We start from the raw sequence: 22,399 nt of genomic DNA on the forward strand, positions 1-22,399 counted from the left end.
CTTGTAGTATCAACACTCTACATTCACGGACGACATACCACAGTTCGGAAAGGAGGAAGAGGTCCCAGAGCACCTGACCCTTCTAGATCACAAAGACCTAAATTCCTATTAGGAGGAGAGAGAGAGAGGGAAATGCGGGATAACTTACAACGTTCTTACGTTTCCTGATGTGACCCAGCTAAACTTTAGTCCAATTGTTTTTATTACTAATGAGACTACTAATAGCAATCAATCTGTGACGTTGTTACATCAACGGTTTGGATATAGAATATTGCATATTTTAAAAATTAAATCTAAAACCAGAATGCTGGGATTGTTGATATTCACTGGTTTATATAAATCGTATCGTTTAATCCGAATTGTAGCGTAAATATTAGAATAACTCACATAGAACAAACTCCATACAGTTCATCTTTCAAAAATGATAAAAACCTCGTATAGTTCATGTTTTAAAATGACTGAAACGGCCATCATATGAAAACTTCACAATTAGATATAAGATAACTAGAACTTCACACATTTCCTGCAGTAAAATAACTGAAACCTCACGTGGTTCACATGTTAAAATTGAAACTTCATATGGTTCACATTTTAATATAACTGAACTTCACATGTTTCATATTTAAAATAACTAAAACTTTACATGGTTAATATTTTAAAATAACCGAAACTTCACATGGTTGATATTTTAAAGAAACCAAAACTTCACATGGTTGATATTTTAAAGTAAACGAAACTTCACATGGTTGATATTTTAAAGTAAACGAAACTTCACATGGTTGATATTGTAAAGTAAATTATATCCCACACAGTTCATCTTTCAAAAATAAAATAAACTTTATATAATTCGTGTTTTAAAATGATTGAAACAGTTCTAATATAGTTTATATAAACAAAGCCTAATAGTTAGATATAAAATAACTGAAACCGCACGTGGTTCATATTTTAAAGCAAATTAAACCCCATACAGTTCATCTTTCAACAATAACAAAAACATTATATAGTTCGTGTTTGAAAATGACTGATACAGTCCTCATAGAGTTAATATAACTAAAACATCATAATTAGATATAAAATAACGGAAACTTCACATAGTTCATGTTGTAAAATAACTGAAACCTCATATGGTTCATATTTTAAAGTAATTTAAACTTACATGGTTCGTGTTGTAAAATAACTGAAATTTCAATGGCTTTTATTTCAAAATGACTGAAACTTCACATGATTCATATTTCAAAATAACTTAAACCTTAAAAGGCTTATACTTTAAAATCACTGAAACCTCAAATGGTTCTTGTTGTGAAATAACTTAAACCTCACATGGTTCGTAGGCGTAGGATCCAGGAGGGCTGTAAAGTCTGGCGCCCCCACGGTTTCAGGGCCAAGTAACCGAAACCACCCATTAAAATATATAATTACATGCATGAGAAAAAGCATGATAAAATAATTTTATAGAACGACTTAAAAACATCCCTCAACGGCATCCATACGGGGGGAGACTTCAGCCCCACAGTTTGAGGTTTGTTTTGACACCTATTCGGTGCAAAGTCCAAGCATAGATAATTTATAGTAAAGTAAATGAAGCATAATACAGCTCCTGCTTTCAACAACAAATTTCACAAATCAGTGTTTTAAATGGAAAGTTTATTTAGTTTAAATTTTAAAACACTCAAAGCCTTACACAAAAATTACTTAAGCCTAACGTGGCACTTGTTTGGAAACATTATCCTTGCTTGGTTGGTTATATATAAATAAACGAAATCTATTTGACTCGTGTGTTTTTAAAAACTACCTTACCAATGAGCTAAAAGATAGATGCAAATTTTTTATGAATTATTTTCAAAAGTAAAGGTGGCTTGAACACTATATCAACTTACTGCAAGAGTATATTAAATCAACAAGATTATTAAAGTAATCATTCGGGTTGAAATGCTGCCAGTTGCGGGGGTTGTTGTTATCAGTCATTTGAGTGTGTATAATTTTTGAAACGTATGTTAAGTAAACCAACACTGGTTAACTTTATAACTACTTAAACGTGAAATCTGCTTTACTTCGAAGAATAGTCACTAATGCTATGCTACATCTTGAGTCATACACTGCATATGTGAGCTTCTCTTGGTTCAGGTTAATGGTGTTTTTGAAAAAACAAAAAACAAACTTCCTATTGTAAATAAACAAATGAAGCATGTCAGTATCTCTTCACTGGTTATGGGAAAATTTTTTTCTTCAAGTATTTATCTTACATGTTTGACAAGTAACTATAAAAAGCTTTAATATCATCTACATGTTTCAATGTGTTTGCACAAAACACAGTAACCACGTATGGAATACACTTGCTGTAAAACACCACTTACAGAACCACAAAGTCTGAAAAAAAACCCATTAAATTACAGTATTATGCGAGTATAAGACTTGTGATATTAAAGCCTCTAATAAATAGTTTATCTTATTATAATGGGTGAATAATTCTACCTATGTAAAACTATTCTTTCATAAATAACTATAATAGCTACAGAACTGGATAAAATATCGTTAGAACTATATGTTTCCCCACATTTGTCAAAAAATAAAATTTGATAAAGACATATTTCAATTCGGTTCCTGTATCGGATCTAATTGGTTTAGCCTTCACCTGAAAAATTATAAACATCTTGAGTTGATTCTGATCAGTTTTGATACTTATAAAATAGCCTTGAAAACTCTCAGTAAAATACGGATAAATGTTTTGGTTTTAAAATACACCACGTAACCCAACGAGTTTATCACAGTAAACTACGTCTTACCAAGAAGGGTGATGCCATAAAATCTGGTCGCGAGATTAGCATTGAGATCTCCAATCACCTGGTGTTTCAAAGTGATGTCATACCATTGGTCTGGCAGGAAGAGATTCTGTAATAATAAACAAATTAAATATAATCAAGTTTATCACCCAAGGCAGTTTGAAGTTATCTAATAGGTTTAATTTTTCCTCCAAGGGATCTCGGATCTAACAAATAAAATCCACTAACGTCCTTATCTAATCATAACGAGATTAATGTTGTAAAGGATGGGGAAAAGTAGAACATTCGGCCATAAAAATATACTGATATATTTTTAATTGTATTAACAACTTAAGTAATTAGCTGAAGTAATCTCATAAACCTACAACTTGGAAGGATGGTATGTGAATACCATAAAAATACGTCCGTGAGGTGACTATTTTTAAACATGAAAAGCAAAACTTTTGATGCTCTATTCAAGAACTTAGTTGAATATGGGTTTCAAAAGCTCCGTCGTAAAGGGTTAAATGTTCCAAGTTTGATTATGACTATGATTCATCGTAATTTTTATTTATTTTTTCCTTCCGCTTTTTTTCCATCTTTTTTTTTTGGGGGGGATATCTGTAAGCTTCATTTGATGTTTATTATATAATGACTTTATTGTACGATGACCGTATTTACTGTGAAATAACTATACTTATTGTACGATGACTGTATATTGTATGATGACTGTATATATTGTGTAATGACTATATATATTGTAAAAAGTAATATAAAATAAGTGTTAGGTAGAACTTTGTTCTGTTTAATTAAATTCTCACTTCTAGCGTATATTATCGGGAACATTTTACAGTGAAATCGTCATTACTAGCGTGTATCATCAGTCTGATTTCTTTGTTTAACAGCAAAGCCACACTGAGCTATCTGCTGTAACCATCACAGGAAATCGAACCCCGGATTTTAGCGTTAAAAATCCGCAGACTAACCGTTGTCCTACCGGGGGACATCATCAGTCTGAACATTCTACAGTGTGATCGTCAGTTCTAGCGTGTATCATCGGTCGGAATATACTACATTGCAATCGTCAGTTCTAGCGTGAAGTATCTGTCGGAATATTCTACAACGGTGATTGTCAGTTTGAACATTCTACATTGTAATCGTCAGTTCCAAAGTGTATCATCGGAAATAATACCGTGAGATATTCAGTTCTGACGTGTATGAAAGAGAACACACTACACTGAAATATTCAGTTCTAACGTATATGATCGAGAACACACTGCATTGAAATGTTCAGTTCTAACGTGTATGATAGAGAACACACTGCATTGAAATATTCAGTTCTAGCGTATATGATCGAGAACACTCCAAACTGAAATACTCAGTTCTGACGTGTATGATAGAGATCACACTACACTGAAATATTCAGTTCTAACGTATATGATCGAGAACACTCCAAACTGAAATACTCAGTTCTGACGTGTATGATAGAGATCACACTGCATTGAAATGTTCAGTTCTAACGTGTATGATAGAGATCACACTGCATTGAAATGTTCAGTTCTAACGTGTATGATCGTCGGTTTCAACAACTATCACAACTAATATCAATAACATTTGTCGGTTAAGTGTTTTTTTTTCTCTTTTCAACTCTGAATTTATCTAAATAAGTAGTGATTTGCATATTTTTAAATTGGCCTGTTCATCTACTGTTATACATAAATATCTGTCTTTTGTATGATATTCTTAATATTAAGCCTCTCCTAATGTAGCATTATTTTTAAACCATCAAAATGCATGTTCGTCTCTGATTGTCTAAAGTCCACGTTCGAGCCTTTCAAACCGGTATGTTGGAAATTTCACACTCTTTGATTTGCTGCTTATTGTAGTCTTTCTCTGCTTTGTTGTGATTTGGTGATCAGAAAATGCAACGTTTCTTGCCACATGGAAATAAAGAGCTGTAATAGACATTTAGCTGGTCTAATTGATGCAACTTAAAAGTGTGATTGTGATAGCTTCATAACTTGTGATAACTTTTACTTCAATTCTACATCAGAAACAATCGTGACTAAAGTTTCTTTTCGAACTACTATAGACCTTGTGGTGATGACATCACTCACCACGTGCTTTGATTTACGCCACCATCTTTGATCACCGTGATAGTAATGACCATGCAGAAAGCCATGTTTACGACGAGCTAATTTTGTCTGTCACAATATGATACCAACAACATAATATACAACAGTGTGTAACGCTAAAGCGTGATTATACACACATATGTGCTTCTATTTGTGTTATTTGTTTGCTGTGCCATTTTTTAATAAAAATAAAAACGTTAAGTTCATTTAATGGCACTACACAATTTTATACCAACAACATACTTTATTGAAATCATGAGGACAATAATAAGCATATAAAGTGTAACAGTCATACACTTCCAAACCTCTCTTAATCTTGTCATATATAATGGATTCAATCTCATCAACCATTTTACACCATACTCTTTTACTCATTTCAAACCGATATATTTAGACTAGTAATTTTTACTGTCATAATACAGAAAATATATTCACGATGAATTCAAAAATTGAATACAGTTAACATGAGCACTATATGGCTTTAGCATATCACCTTGTACAAATGTACAATGACAAGTACAGACATGTTTTACGTTAACTACAGAAATATGCTGAGACGAACATCATTATCCACCTTCAAATAGATCAAAAACTTTGTCATATTTAATAGTTTCAGTCATATTTACGATAGCTTAAATATTTATTTACTAATAAATAAATATAAAATAATAGAATATAAAATCAAACAATAAAATGCAAAGCTATGTTAAAAGTTTAATAATTCATACATTATTTTTCTTTAGTTTGAAGGACATATTTGACAAAATTGTCAGACTGCTGGATCAACTAACTAAAAGCTGATAAACGTTGTTGTAGTTCAAAATTTTAGAAATTGTTAATGAAAGGTTAAACACGTTGTCTAAGATAAATGTTCAAAGCCATTTTATTTGCTTTAGAGAGAGTAACTGACTGTGAAAAAACAGTTATATCTATTAAATTGTTTGATAAGAAACAAGAGGGAATCATCTATAGCTGCGACACTTGAAATTCTTTTAGGGAAGATTACAGTAAATCTAACCAAAAACACCTTAAGTGTGAAAAATAGGTGCAGCCAAAAAAAAAAGCAAATATGCATTCATTAGTTAGCTAGGCCGCGTGGTTTGTTTTACCCAGCATCATGCCCAAAGTTGAACACAAAAACGCGGCCTGGCTAACTAATGAATGGATAATTGCTGTGAAATTCTTATCAGTGCTATAAGTGTAACAACCAGTTTGGCCGCCAATTTTGATTTCATTCGTTTAAGTCGCGCGCTCAATCCTTTTTTGGCCGCACCCTTTGTTAACACCTAAGATGTTTTTGATTAGATATCATGATTTCTTGTCAATACAAACCAACAAACCACAGCAAGTGAGAAAGTGACACTCGATAGTAACCAACATCACAACTTTATTACTCAGAGCAGACCTATACTTTACAGAACCAACCAGATTCTTTAAAATAAATGGTGGTAGTTTTTCCTCTCTAAAACAGAGTTAACAACTTCGTTTATAGTAACGCCATGAAATCTAAATTAACAGTTTCTTGTCATCACCCGCATGCACTTGGTACAGCCGTATCAAGCATCATTATTTAAGCTAATTGCTTAAGCTAATATGACGTGACACTAAACGCTCTTTAATTAGGAGAATTTCAGAAAATTTAGCAAACTTGTGCTTAAAAGTTGGCAATGAATAATGAATAATAACCGTTCACGCGTATGACTCTTTCGAAAACTTGAGCTAGAGACTGATAATCTAGTTTTCTTGGCGTAACTAATACTTATGTATCTGCACGCCCTTTCACCCTATAGTTTAGCTGTCTAAATCAGTCGTCTTGAATCCGAATAACAAAAAACTAAAAAAGCTCCACTGTTACTCTTAGGCAAAGCTGTAGTAAAAATTTCAGATGGATAGCTCAAGTGACTTTGCGCGTAGGCGTGCACAAAAAGTTGGTCACATTTGATCGGTTTTTGTGGAATAACTTTGCACTTCTGACTTATATTTAGACCAAATTTGACATATAATTGTAGGTTGTAAAGATATATCTGTGTACCAAATTGAAAAAAAATCTGTAAAAGTTAAGTATGTTTTTCTATCAAATAAAGTTTCCGTACATTCAGTGTGAAGAAAAATATGGGTAAAATTCAATCAAAATTGGAGATATTATATCTCGTGTATTTCGTAACGGATTGGTATGTGAAGTAACAGTCTTGTAGAACACATCCACTGAAAATATGTGATAGTTTAGATTTCCATAGTGTATCCTGCAGGTTGTTTTGGCCGCACGACACACTATTGTGTGTCTTAATTGATCTATGATACCTATATTTTTATTAGCTCTCTACCTGCTTACACTCAAATTGAAATTTTTTAGGTCCGATTAGAATAAATTAATCTATGAGATCTTGAGTTTGGTAAAATTCATAAATCGAAAGGATTTTGACCTCCCGAATCCAAAACTGAAATTGGATCTCAAATCGGTCAAGAGACGACGGAGCTATGAGCTAAAAGCTAGTTTGTACTTGTAAAACAAACAAACAGACTCAGAGCCATTCTATGAACCGCTATGCTGCGGCTGAAAAAAATATCCAACAGACTTGCTAACATAACTTGTATTAAAAATGATACCAAAATTCAAGAAGATAAGGCACTCTGTTGAGTATAATACTGGGAGCAGACATAATCTACGGTCGTATTTATATTTAATATTTTTCAAGGATATCATAGTCATCCCTTAATCAAATGGAACAACGGACTCGCGATGATTTGTTAAGCCACACACTACTCTGACAATTTTGTTTAATGCTGTGGAACCAGGTCTTTCATCTGCTTGTAGCAAGGTAATTGCAACTGCGCTGTCTTCTATACGATATATTTTTTCTATCATGTTTCCTATTACTCGCTCAGTGTGTATTCTTACAGATACTAAATGTTTGATTAACTTCACTTGTACCTAGTTGTTTGTTTTCTATAGTAAAAGCAGGGATTTCTAAATTGGCACCATAAATGTCAAGTGATTCTGCAATATTAAAACCTCTGTCTGCCTTAATTATATCTCCAGGGAAAAGCATTGTTAGATAACTCCACTGTTCTGCAAATGTTTATCACTGGCGTGACCATCCTAGCCAGGAAATTAAGTATTTAATTGTATTGTGAAACTTGTAGTTTAAGTAGGTTTTGTTTTTTGCATGTAGATTTGATAGCCCTTTAAAGTTTCTTTAAACAACATATGGTACAGTTCTCTGTAACTCTAACCTATCTGATCAAGCTATTGTAGAATTCTCTGGAACTCTAACCTATCTGATCAAACTATGGTAGAGTTCTTTGTAACTCTAACCTATCTGATCAAACTATGATAGAGTTTTCTGTAACTCTAACCTATCTGATCAAACTATGGTAGAGTTCTTTGTAACTCTAACCTATCTGATCAAACTATGGTAGAATTCTCTGTAACTCTAACCTATCTGATCAAACTATGGTAGAGTTCTTTGTAACTCTAACCTATCTGATCAAACTATGATTAGGAGGACCAGTTTTTCGTTTCGGATATGTATAATATTAGCAAAGGTTTCAACAATGGTACTGTGGTGAACTTTGAAACAAAGGATGGATAATGCACTGTTACATTTAACCTAATTTAACTCATCAATGTTAGGAAAAGTTGAGGAAATGGTTGTAATGATACATTTAGTTCGAGGTTATCAAATTAAATATTACCATAAATAAATGACATTTTCTGAGACCATGAAGACTTTCACTTTTTCGTGGCTGCCTATGAATGGTTCCTGGCTCAGTTATAGATCAACTACTCTATTGTCATATTTTTGGTTACATATGAGCAACAGTCGTGTTGTGTCTTTTGATGTTTCAGCGTCTTTCATCGTGAGAGATGTTTGTGAACTTGTTTTATTTCTGACAATAGTGGCGTTTCATTACATCGAGACTTCAACAGTGTCTGCCGTTGTCTCTGTGTGATTTTTGGATAGGCAAGTTGAAGAACATTTGCTGCTGTAGAACCTTCAGATCAACCAGTATCATACTTATAAAACGTAGCTATGAGCTCATATGTATGAAGATAAATGGTATTTTACAAATAAAATGCTACTGATAATTAGACAGTAAACTTAGGTTACTGCACATATTTCAAGATAAAAAGTTATTTATTGTATTTGTTTGTTTGTTGTTAACCGCAAAGCAACACAATAGGCTATCCGTAATGTGCCCACCACGAGTATCGAAACCCGGTTTTTAGTGGTGTTAGCCCCCAGACTTACTGGTGAGCCACTGAGGACTATTTATAGTAAGCTTTAACACGTATGTTCATGTTTTCGTTTCTTCATACTTGGCTTTTCTGTCATAACTTTCAATAGCTCCTCTAACATTTTATTTTTAGGGGATGTCACATGTGCCAAAACTGATGATCAATAATCAAGTAAAAGGATTCATTGCTCTTCTTTCTTATATTTAATTAATTTCTTCAGTAATCAACTATTTAATTAATTAATAGTATGCTTGGAGCATAATGTTAACTTTAAATGTTAAAAGCACACAGGATCGTTAGGTCTACCTGATATAAAATGTTGGCTACACTCGGTGTCCAAACTTCACGTTTCACTGTAGCTATCCATGTTTTTCGTCCACAGGAAAACGATAAAATGATAAATACTTCATGTCTGCTCTATTACAGCACCCATATGCCATATAACAAGCTATATATAAAGGATCAACTGTTATCACGCGTGGTTGATCATCAAGATGGTGCACAATCAGAGTTGACCGTGAAGCTGTGACGTAGTTGCACAAGGTCTATAGCATAGTCCACCTTAATTCGAGTCTTTTGTTTAACCTTAACTTACTTGTAAAGTGTAGTATTTTATAACTTGTATGGTCAGGATTACACATTTGCTGACTAAGGCTAAAGGTAACGGAACATTTTACGTCATTCTCTTTGTGTCATCATTCTAAGCGAATTATTTCAATAGTTTCTCCACTAGGACGGTTTCAGCCTTCCTTAACCTACTTAGATGTTCACCCATCCTTTAAGGCGTACAATCTCACATTGTAGGATTTCTCTAGACAAGAATACGGATTGATTGACATATGTATACTTATCGGACTTGTTTGTCTATCCATCCACCCACTATGTGCATTTGTCTAACACAAAAAATGACGTCAGTGAAGAAAATAAAATAACATATTCGTAACAATGTTTTCTTTAATAAACATCAACTTAGTAATCAGTAGTTAATGTTAACTTCTCATTAAAGTCACTTAAGTAGATCAGAACTAAAATTTGATCCGGTAATGAACATAGTAATTTTTAGCCTGTTTTTACATTCTTATTTATAAAGGTTAAATGTATAATCACACGAGCTGAGTACCCTCAATATTAGCGATATATCAGGCCTTAAATCCGATAATATATCACAAGGTTCGGCCAACTCAGGAGATTTAAGTTAAACCTTAACCTATACACTAAGCTAAGAATGCAAAATAATTCTTATAAGAAAAATAATACATTCTAACCAATACTCTTAATGAAAATAATATTAAAGAAAGAACATAATATAATTTAGTTAAAGAACACAAACAACAGTTGTTTGCTTTATGCACTCTCAAAAATTATATGTTTCTTCCACTTACTTGGTTTATTTTACTCATGTCTGCTTATTTTAGCATATAGTTTTAATAGTTAATTGAAGGAGTAAAATGTCACAAACAATTTACAGCTGTTTCTGTACTTACCATCAATCCACATAAGGTAAAGATGATCGCCATAGACAGATGCCACACCTGGAAACCACGAGGGAACTTGACAAACAGGTGCTCGTTATGACCAAGAACTTGACTGATCTACCGGCAAATACAAAAACGTGCAAAAAAAGATGTTTTTTTTTTCATTTCTATTTTTCAGAAAAACCAGATTCGTCTTATGAAATGATAGCTTTGTTATTTCTAAACATGAACATTCTACCTATCTCATGAATGTTATGCATCTATTCCAAACAATAATTCCAGCTAAGGAAAGACGTGATTTAAAAATGTCGTACAGATTCTCTACTATCCATTGTATGAATTAATGTTATGCATCTATTCCAAACAATAATTCCAGCTAAGGAAAGACGTGATTTAAAAATGTCGTACAGATTCTCTACTATCCATTGTATGAATTATGTTATGCATCTATTCCAAACAATAATTCCAGCTAAGTGATTTAAAAATGTCATACAGATTCTCTACTATCCATTGTATGAATTATGTTATGCATCTATTCCAAACAATAATTCCAGCTAAGGAAAGACGTGATTTAAAAATGTCATACAGATTCTCTACTATCCATTGTATGAATTATGGCTGTGGTGTTTAGCTAGCGTGAGGTTACATGTTAAGTTACTGATAGACATTTTGAAATAAACACAAAAGTTTTAATTTGGTTTGTTTTAAATTTTCCGCAAAGCTACACGAATGCTATCTTCGCTAGCAGTCTATAATTCAGCAGTGAAAGATTAGAGGGAAAGCAAGCTATTCATCACCACCAACCGCCAACTCTTGGGCTACTCTTTTACCAACAAATTGTGGGATTGACCGTCACATTATAATACCCCCACGGCTGAAAGGTCGGGAATGTTTGGTGGGACGGGGATTCGAACTCGCGATATTCAGAAATCACAAAAGAGTTTAATATAAAGTTTGGGACATGACTGTGAATCCGAAAATTCATTGTTCGCGGCCCTTTCCCCCAAACAAAAAACGCGCTTTCCACTTTGAGTCTGTTGGTGAGCTATAATAGTGACGGTCAAAACCTACTATTCGATCAGACAAGAGCATTCGAAGAGTTGGCGGTGGGTGCTGTTGACTAGCTGCCGTTCTCCTAGTCTGTTCAAAATTATGGACGACTATACACAAATAGTCCCTTAGAAGCTTCACGCAATAATTTGAAACAAACAATAACCTGGGATTTATGAAGATTATAAAACCCCTTTCCAAATATTTCAATTATTTTTAAAACCTCATAAGGGGTTTCAAGCACTAACAGTTACTTTCAGTATCTTGAAGACGAATAATAAAACGTTACTTTAGGTTGCGTAATTGTTGTTATATTTAAGACATAAATTAACGACTTGTCTTAAGAGTTATTCATGTTATACCTATTAACTCACCCTAACCTTTCGAACCTTAATAAAGCAGCAATGACTAGTTAGTTAACTTGACAATACAAACCAAATTAAAATACACAAAGTAAAGTTTATAATGTGTGGCCTATATCTGCTCTTTAGTTGGCGTTGTGTAAACTTGTAGTTTTTTTTGTACTTTTACATTACATAGGTTTAACGAAGTAATTATTATTCCTCCATGCATATATTTGATGGTACTGCCTACTTTGATAACGCCAATAAATTATCTTGTAATGGGAAATATCGTCGTTAAATTCGATAGGAATAATTTTATGTGTATAGATGGTTGTTAGCTGCCCTGGTCTAGGTCTTTTCGCTGTCATATATAACAGACGTAAAATATTGGCGTTTAACCTTGCAAGAGTCTAGAATATGTACATAAATAATAAAGATTCTTGAGATCAAGGAAAAACTGAAGCAAAAAAGAAATAGAAAAGTCTAAATTCTGAATGCAAAAAAAGAAAAGAAAAGATCTAATTAAAGTAACGTCATTTCAGTCTGATACTCCGTATATATATATACAAGTTTTATTTAAATTTTTTAAGGGTGCATACTAAAATGACTTAAGCAAATTCTAATCGTGTTACAAGGTAGTCTTCAGTATCCAGTGTAACTGAAAACCACGTGATATAAAGTCCTATTCTAAATTCTTTAGACAAACGGACAAACACAAAGTGAGAAACGGAAATATATTCGAAATACTTTTGATCTGTGGATGTCTCCATTATCAGTTTCCCCGACTCCCAAGATCTTACGTGTTTTCAATCGGCTATGAAGGTCTCCACTGCTATGTTTCCTGTGAAAGACAAAAACATGCACACTGAGGTTCAATTATATATATCTAGTTTTCCTGTGCTAAACATCAATTATCATAAATAGTGTTTACACATTCTATTATTGAATACTATACCTCATTGTATTGTATCTTGTATTGTAAAGCTATTTGCGCATAGCCATTCCTAGTTTTGAACTGACAGACCACATGTAACAGCACCCATTTTGATGCTAGTTAATCTTTCACACTAATGCACCACTACAAGGAGCAAACCAACATTACAACTAACCTTTACGAACAATAACCAAGTACAGTTGGATGTCAAGGTAACACTCATTTAATAATCAACCTTCAAGGTACAATAAAAATCAATTCTCTCAAGGTAACATTCATTTAACAATCACCCTTCAAGGCACAATAAAAATCCATTCTGTCAAGGTAACATTCATTTAATAATCACCCTTAATGTACAGTAAAAATCCATTCTGTCAAGGTAACATTCATTTAATAATCACCCTTAATGTACAATAAAAATCCATTCTGTCAAGGTAACATTCATTTAATAATCACCCTTAATGTACAGTAAAAATCCATTCTGTCAAGGTAACATTCATTTAATAATCACCCTTAATGTACAATAAAAATCCATTCTACTAAACAACTCTTAACCTAAAACGTATTTGTTCAATTTTAACTATAAGTCCGAAAGTTCACAAAATACACCCTTACCAAGTGGTACTTCTTCAAGGGTGTATTTATTCACTGTCTGAAATCTCACTATTATTTTACTCGTTCAAGCTTAGTAAAACTGTTCACCATACACAGTCAGTAATTACTATCATGTTTCGACTTTCAGTATTTGATCACCGGTTCCGGGAACATTCAGTAAAGCGGCACATCCGATGAAATTCAACGCGCCCCCCCATGCCATATTAGTTTTTATGAACACCTAGAAGATCCCCCTCCCTGCCATATTATTACTTATGAACACCTAGAAGATCTTGCAGTTTGATATTAAACTCAAGTTGAAATATGTCCTATCTTCACGATCACACTTGGTTATACCTAGTCATTAAACCATTAACTAATTATAAAACTACACATTATTAAAACATTAACTATAACACTACACACAAATTACTCACTGCCCGTAAGGTTTGATTTGCTCTAACACGCGCAGTGACAACCTCACCACTAGAAAAAAAATTGAATACACAACTCTCTTGACCGAGCTTCTTACCTGAGCCAACTGAAAAACCTACTTCAGTTTTGGAAGATGATCAAAGAACTGTTTCTGTTTCTGTAGGAAGATGATCAAAGAACTGTTTCTATAGGAAGATGATCAAAGAACTGTTTCTGTTATGTCGCTCTACCTTTCCATATGTAACTTTTATACTTATTTTCTTATAAGCATTATCAACAAAATTTACAAATTAGCACTTAGTGCTGTTTCAACTCTTTATAGCACTTCTTAATTGCAGCTCCCACCAGATCTTGAGCTACTGACAAAACAGTGGGATTTGACTGTCACTCTAATAGCGTACCCACGGCAACAAAGTGCGAAGCACCTTTTCGTGGCAATGGATTCCGGATTCAAATTTCACACTTTGGAACTGTAGGTGCGTTTTTAGAGCCAGGACGGTCAAATCCTATTATTCTATTAAATAAAAGTAGCTTAAGAGTTGGCGATTGGTGCTGTTATGCCTTCCTTCTAGTCTATCAGTTTGAAATTAGGAGCGGCTCTGCAAGAAGATTCTGGAAGAAACAAACAAAGAAAACGTTTTTCGAAAAGATTTGTTTTTGCAACATTCTTGAAAAATCCGTTTTCTTTTCGTTACTTATACCTTTTAACTTTGTATTTGTATTTTTAAAAGAATTAAAAGCAAAAACGTCTTTTTTTTTATTCTAGTAGAATATTCTCTTCTGACGAAGAACAAGAAATCGAAGTCCATTACTGCGCTTCTCTTACGTGGAAGTAAACGCAGCGGAAATTCAATTAGGGCCAGTTAAGAAGGCAGAGCAAAATGAGACAAAATCCTTGCTTCTAGTTTCGATCACTAAATTTTTTTTCTCTTCTATTAGTAAATTATATCAGGGTCATTTCTGATAGTGAGTTTAATGAATTATTATAAAACGGACATATCTATCCTAAGAGATATGCCTGCTTAATTTTTGTCGGCGTATGTTTTTCTTACTAAGGTAAGATGTTTTTCAAGAAGTAGAGATATGCCTGCTTAATGTTTCTCGGCGTATGTTTTTCTTTCTAAGGTAAGATGTTTTTCAAGAAGTAGATAAATTCAAAATACACCAAAAAATTTTAAAATTGAATAAGATAAATATAAAATATAACCAAAAAGCAGAGACCAAATTGCCGGGTTCATTACTAAATATTAAAAGTAGTTATTTATTGAAAACATTCTTTGCATAGATAATAAGTGAATCAGTAATGTGATCTGTGATTTAATTTCTTTTAAAGGCTTTTTTTTATAAGTTAATTAACTTGAAGGGTACGTTACTGGCTTACCTATCTATACATTCTACACGTGCTTGAAAATCTAGTCACTAATGGATGATTTTGATTTTTACATCTTTAGATGCTCTTCTATTTTTTTTAGTCCTTGCAACTTTGCAGCCTTTGCACTTGTAATGTTTTCTTGTAGAGGAATAATTTCGAAGAAATACTGGAGTAAAAGTAAGTGCGCTTTAGTTGAGCAGAAAACAAAATATAGCAGATCGCATACCAAGGAACGTGTGAAGAATTTGACTTTTTTATTCTCGCGCAAAGGACGCTTGGGGAGGTAACGATAAGAAGTTTATCTAGACTAATCCAAGTTATCTCATTAAAAAAAATTTCTGAAGCGATTTAAACTATAAAAGGTATCGAACATAGATTTCTGGCGTTATAGACCCCAAACGTACCTCTGAGTCACCCGTGGGCGGAACCAGAGCTAAAGTATATAGTTGGTGACTTAAATATTATATGTGATAAGACTATTTTTATGAACACGAGAGCTCTTATATTCTAAAACCTTATATCTTGGTTTTCTATTAAATTCCTTTGCCCATTTAAAAGAACCCAAGCTAAATCACTATTTTTCTTTTCAGGACTCAAATAGGTATTTTTTAATAAAAGAATGTATTCTTCTTTCAGTATTTGAAATACTGAGTATACTAAGAATTTTGCGGCTCAGAGGACATAATAGTTTTTTGATGGACAGCCCTAGGATTTAATACAATCAATTTTCAAAGCGGATATGCTGTTTTACTTGGTTACTTTACAGTATTCCTAAAATATATTTTAGTGAAGAGATTATCTTAACTTAAAATTTCAGAATAATTTCCGCTGTACTCTGAAATAGGATAAATCAAATGCTTTGTAAGACAAAGACAAACCTTAGATTAAACATACTTATAAGATAATGATGGTTACATTGATCACTTTCAATACTATACATTATTCTACCCCTAACATGAATTATTTGCTATGATTGGCAGATAGCGCATCACAAGGTATGATACATTTTTCGATGTTGCATTATAAGCTAGACAACAAATCGCATCAATGTTGCCCATGTAAGCGTGACGTCGTAGCAGAACTTTGCATACGACGATTTTTTTGCAGCACAGTGAAAACACGCTGATTCATTTAGGCCTAATTTACCAGCAACGTCGGAAATCTCGCCAATATTTTAGCCAAATTTCGAACAAGATGACTGCATTCATTCTGAGCTTGTTAATAAAAAAATGGGAAATTTAAAGAACGATAAGGTTCCTGCGCCAGATAATACTTCCAAAAAGGTTTTGAAGGAGGTTAAGGATTGAATATGTGAGCCACGTGCTACTATTTTTTTAAGTCCTTGAATTGTGGACAGGTACCAGAGAATTAGAAGTTAGCTAATGTTACTCCTCTTTTCAAGGGAGGTGATAAAATTGTCCCAGTAATTATAAGCCCATTAGTCTTACATCATTTGTGGGAAAATTTTGAAAAATCTGATAAAAGATGGCTTGCAAAGCCATTTAACAAAGTTTAGAATTTTATTCGATAGTTAACACGGTTTCACTAAAGAAAAATATTGCATGATAATTCTTTTGACATTCTTTGAAAAGGTTACTGCTTATGTAGATGAGGGTAAGGGTGTAGATGTAGTGTACATGGATTTTCAGAAAGCATTTGAAAAGGTGCCACATAAAAGACTTGTAAAATAAATCTCTGTAGGTGTGAGGGATAAGTTACCAAATTCGATAGAAGAATGGCTGGATGGAAGAAAGCAGAAGGTTGTTACAAATGGAGTTCAGTCAAACTGGATTAATGTCACAAGTGGGGTACCTCAGAGCTCAGTCTTAAGACCTTTGCTTTTTTAATTTACATCAGTGACATAGATGAAGAAATGGTCAATAATTACTTACATTTGCAGATTATATTATGGCCTTGGGTGTTGCTAGCTGTGAAGAGGACGCTGCTGATTTACAAAAGGATTTAGATCATTTAGTGAGTTGGGCAAATAAATGGCAAATAGGTTTTAATAATAGTAAATGCAAGGTAATGAATGTGGGTTATCATAATTTGTATTATAAGTATAATTTGGATGAGAATAACCTTAACAGTGTCATGAAAGAAAGGGATCTTAATGTCATAGTTGATCAGTCTCTTAAGCCATCCAAGCAGTGTGCTGTTGCTAGCGGTAGGGCAATTAGGATTTAAGGTTGTATCTACAGAACTATTGAATACAAGTCTAAAGAGGTTATAATTTAATTGCACAGGTCACTTGTTAGGTCACATTTGGAATATTGTGTTCAGTCTTGGGCTCTTTATCTTAGGAAAGACATTGAATTGTTGGAAAGGGTTACTAGAATGGTGCCTGGGATGGAGGGCTTGTCATATGAGCAGAGGCTGAAATATCTCAAATTGTTTTCTCTTGAAAAAAGAAGAGTTAGGGGAATCTGATTGAGGTGTTTAAGATTGTAAAGGGAATTGATAGTGTTGATGCATCATCTTTTTTCATACTTAATAGTGAGAATAGTTGTATTAGGGGACACAAATACAAATTTTGGTAAGATAGGAGTCATTTTCAGCTAAGACAGTTTTATGTTTCTAACAGGGTGGTTGGCCTTTGGAATGGGTTGCCTTCGGATGTTGTGGAGACAGTAAATTTAAACGAGTTTAAGAGAAAGCTTAATAAGTATATGAATGACTTTAAGATTTTATATTATATCTTATTAATTTATTTATTAATAGTTTTAGTTCAGTTTAGAGGATGGAACAGCCGAGATGGACTAATAGGTTCTAAAACATTATGTTATGTTAAGATAGACAGGTGTGTGCTTCATACGTTTATTTATATAATCACTTGACTATGGACTATTTTATTTTGAAAATTGAACAATCTATAAATCTTTTTGATTTATTATTGACGGTCTGGTGCTTAGGTCACTCAACTCACAACTTGAGGGTCGTGGGTTCGAATCCTCGTCACTGAGCATGCTCGCCCTTTCAGCCGTGACGGTCAGTCCCACTATTCGTTGGTAAAAGAGAAGCCCAAGAGTTGTCGGTGGGTGGTGATGACTAACTGCCTTCCCTCTAGTCTATCACTGCCAAATTATGGACGGCTAACGCAGATAGACCTCGTGTAGCTTTGCGCGAAATTCAAAATAAACCAAACGAAATTAATTACTGATTCTGAAAAAGAGATCTAAACTTTCAATAAAATGTTCAACTTTAAGATTTACATATGGGCTCGGGGATTAGGCTAGATATACTATGTGACAGCGTTAATTAATGATATTTTAGTAAAATTGAAAATAGAAGAGAGTGTAGAATAAAGCTATTATTGACTGGTGATTTCGGGCAACAAATAATTTAGTGCCCTCATAACAAGTTAATAACTGTTCACTGTCACATTCCCCATCGACTTTACAAGACCACTAATTCCTGGTTATAGTGTTCACTTTTAACCGAATTACACTTTCAAATGCCATATAACTTTTATCAAACCAAACACTAAAATTCTGGGTTAGACCCCTTTGGTGGGCACAATGCAGATAGCTCATTATGTAGCTTTGCGCTTAAAACAAACAAACAAAAAAAAGCTCTATCACTTTTATACAGTTTAAATCGTTTCAGAAATTGACAAAATAACTCGCGGAAAGTAACATATTTACAGTGGTGGAAAAATATTGCGTCATCAAATGTTTTCACACTTTTCTTGGTTCCTGTAATTTTTTACGAGATTGTGCATTGTGTGGTATAAACTGACTCATATTTCAGTCATCCAAACACATACATGCACCTTTATTAACAAACCAACCCTGACGAACGTATTGTAGCAGATGATCAACAAATATTTGTCAAATATGAAAATGTTCTCTGAGTAAGAACCCTAGATTTAAATATGTTCTCTGAGTAAGAACCCTAGATTTAGATATGTTCTCTGAGTAAGAACCCTAGATTTAAATATGTTCTCCGAGTAAGAACCCTAGACTTAAATATGTTCTCTGAGTAAGAACCCTAGATTTAAATATGTTCTCTGAGTAAGGACCCTAGATTTAAAGATAACGCCACTAATGTAATTGACATAAAATTGCCACAGAGTTTGTTTCTTGTTTTACTATTGGTTGTGCCTCCCCTGGCCTTGATGACTGCTTAACATCGAAATGGCATAGTATGTACAAGGGACTGAATGTAAGCAGGGGCGAGTTCATGATGCCAAGCGCAGATCAGGGTTTCCTGCAGTTCCAAGGTGCTTCTCGGTTTCTTCCCCTGAACTTTGTTATCTATTAACTTCTAGCAGTTTTCGATAAGGTTGAGATATGGGCTGTTGCCTGACTAGCATAGTGTCTTTATTCTCTCCCTTCAAAGCTAGTCCTTCACCTAAAGCAATGAAATAAAACCAATATAAGTAGAGTGAAATGTCCTCTTCATTTCACGCCTACTGCGTAGAATGCATGAGTATTACCAACCTTTTTTAGCCCTGTGGAATGAAGAAGAGTCATCCTGGAATGTGCACTGATCAGCTCCCCTGAAGTGATCCCGAATTGTTGGCTTCAACCAGAACTCGAGGATCTCGAGATACTTGTTGGCATATACAGTGCCTTTTACAAAATGCAGGCATCACACACAATGGCTAGAGATGCATCCCCATAACTCATGATTCTGCGGATGCTTCACAGTTGTATTCAAACACGCTAGATGAAACACTTCTCCACATCGACATCATACAAAGTACTTCCCATCAAACCAATGCAGGTTGAACTTCGATTCATCACTTTGCTCCACATTGCTTCAGTCCAGTCAGCATGCTCTTTAGGCCAGTTGAACCTCATCTTCCTCATTTTGTTGGAGAGGATGTTTTTTTTCTTGGCTGTCTTGCTGGGAGGTCGGCTGATCACAGACAAGACCGGATGATATGTGTGGTAAAATTGACTCCTAAAGTTTCTTGCCATGCCCTTTTGAGATTTGTGGATGACAATAGAAGGTTCTGCAAGCTCATGCGTTTCAGAACACGATCTTCCTACGCTTTCTCTTCCGCTGCTCCACACAACCAATCTCTCTATATCTCTGCACTCAGTGGCTCACAGTAGACTGGTTAAATTTAGAAACTGTCCAAAGTCTTTATTTACTCAAAGAAACAATGACTGGTTTTTTCCGTGGAATCAAGTAGCAACCTTGGGAATGGTAGTATCACACGCACTTTGTAGCAGATAAGCTTCTAGCCACAACCGGCTGATGCAATATCCAGACAGCCTATTACGATGCTGATGTAATAATTAGACAGCATTGCATAATCCATGAAACACATTTATACCTACATGCACTAGGGCTTCAGAACAGACAATGATTTGGAGAAAAAGTGTGAAAAAATTGAGTGACGCAATTAATCTTTCCACCACTGTAGTTAGATCTTTGTTACAGTACAGGTTACGTCAGTCACATAAAATCACATTTACAATACAGATTACGCTGATGTTACCTGATGTTAACGATACAGTGCAGTTCACACTAAATACCTGAATTAAAGTTACAGTGTAAGTTACAGCAGACATTTGATAAAAGCTTTACAATGTAGGTTACACGAAACACCTTATATCAATCTTACAATTCAGGTTACAGCATACATCTGACATCAACCAACCTTACAGTACAGGTTCCACTAGACACTTAATATTAACATTACATTGCAGGTTATGTCAAATTTTGTTAAATCCATTTTCAAATGCTGGGTGTATGATTTTACGTTACAAATGTTACATTATGCTACTAAGCTGGTTACATCACTCATTTGAAATCATTGTTGCATTGATTGCGTTAAATTAATGTTATATTACAGATTAAATCACTCACGCTAAATCAACGTTATAATTCGAGATAAATTAGTTGTGATAAACCATTGTTAAAGTGCGGGTCAAGTCATTTAAATTAAACCAGCATTAAAATGTGGGTCAAATCATTTAAATTAAACCAACGTTACAATACAGGCTAAATCACAACACTAAACCAACGTTATAATGCTGGACAAATTATAACAGTAAACCAACGATACAATGCTGGTTAAATCAGTCACGCTAAATCAATGTTTTACAAAGCAGGCCGAGAATCAACGTTAAAATGTGTACATCAATTTATGTGAAAACAAAGTTACATCTCATTTTTACATTTGTCACTTTGATTTTAAATTAAAATACTGATATCGGGTCTACAGATGTTTTTAAATCAATCACAGTAAAATTGTTTTGAAACTTATCAGCCGCGGCATAACGGCTTATAGAATGGCTGAGTTTTTCAAGTACAAACTTTTAGCTCATAGCTCCATCTCTTTACCGATTTGAGATCTAATTACAGTCGCGGCTATTGAGGATTCCCTCTTGTTTATAGAATGAATTTGCAGCTGAACCTCTCTAAAACAAAGCATATATCCCACTGTTTAAACAGTTCCACCCAGTTATAACTATAGGCCTAACACCAAGACGTTTAACCCTATAGCTGTATTAATATAATAATGTATTAATAATGTCAATTATTTCGTACCTTTTCAAGATAAGGAGGCGCCAGCTGTTTCCTTAACTTAATGTTTTGTGCACGTGATAAAGCGATAAAGTTACAAGTTTACGAGCAGCTGTCAATTTGACCTGGAATAGTGGTCTTTCTACTATCTTTTATCATGGATATTAGTACTATCACACGCACGCACGCACTTATATATAGTTTGATATATTGAAGACAGTAAATTTTGAAATCACTCCATCGAAGTATCTAACTGTAAAAAAAACTTCTCTTATGAATTTAGCTTACAATGCTATAATGTTTTACTTTAATGCTTTACTTCTGAAACTTTAATTCATAGAGCCTTCAATACATAACCCGATTATTAATAGCAACCGGTTTCGGAAAACAAGTGTCATCCTTCAGGTATGTCTCGGGAATATTAAAGCTAAAAGGTTTTAAAATAAAACAATAATTATACATTTAAAGTTATTGGCAAACTAAAATTTGAAAACTATGCTCACATTATAACATCAAATTCATGTTTTGTTGAAGAAAAGAAATTCACAAATAAAAATATAATCATTTTCTTATAGAAC

The 22,399-nt window shown here is 33.8% G+C and overlaps 1 protein-coding gene across 3 annotated transcripts in view; it reads right to left on the reverse strand.

The window, feature by feature from the left end:
* LOC106462132 (tumor protein p53-inducible protein 11-like) overlaps positions 1-22,399 on the reverse strand; it is a 198,511-nt gene that overhangs the window by 7,433 nt on the left and 168,679 nt on the right. For all 3 annotated transcript variants that reach the window (XM_022389285.1, XM_022389286.1, XM_013922024.2), the window contains 3 exons: positions 12,751-12,844; positions 10,619-10,726; positions 2,784-2,889 (listed from right to left, as the gene is read on the reverse strand). In XM_022389285.1, the coding sequence (XP_022244993.1) occupies positions 2,784-2,889; positions 10,619-10,726; positions 12,751-12,844 (308 nt within the window). The remainder of the gene's footprint in view (positions 1-2,783; positions 2,890-10,618; positions 10,727-12,750; positions 12,845-22,399) is intronic.

This window comes from Limulus polyphemus, unplaced genomic scaffold (assembly GCF_000517525.1).
Source record: "Limulus polyphemus unplaced genomic scaffold, Limulus_polyphemus-2.1.2 Scaffold1100, whole genome shotgun sequence".
Lineage (NCBI taxonomy): Eukaryota > Metazoa > Arthropoda > Merostomata > Xiphosura > Limulidae > Limulus > Limulus polyphemus.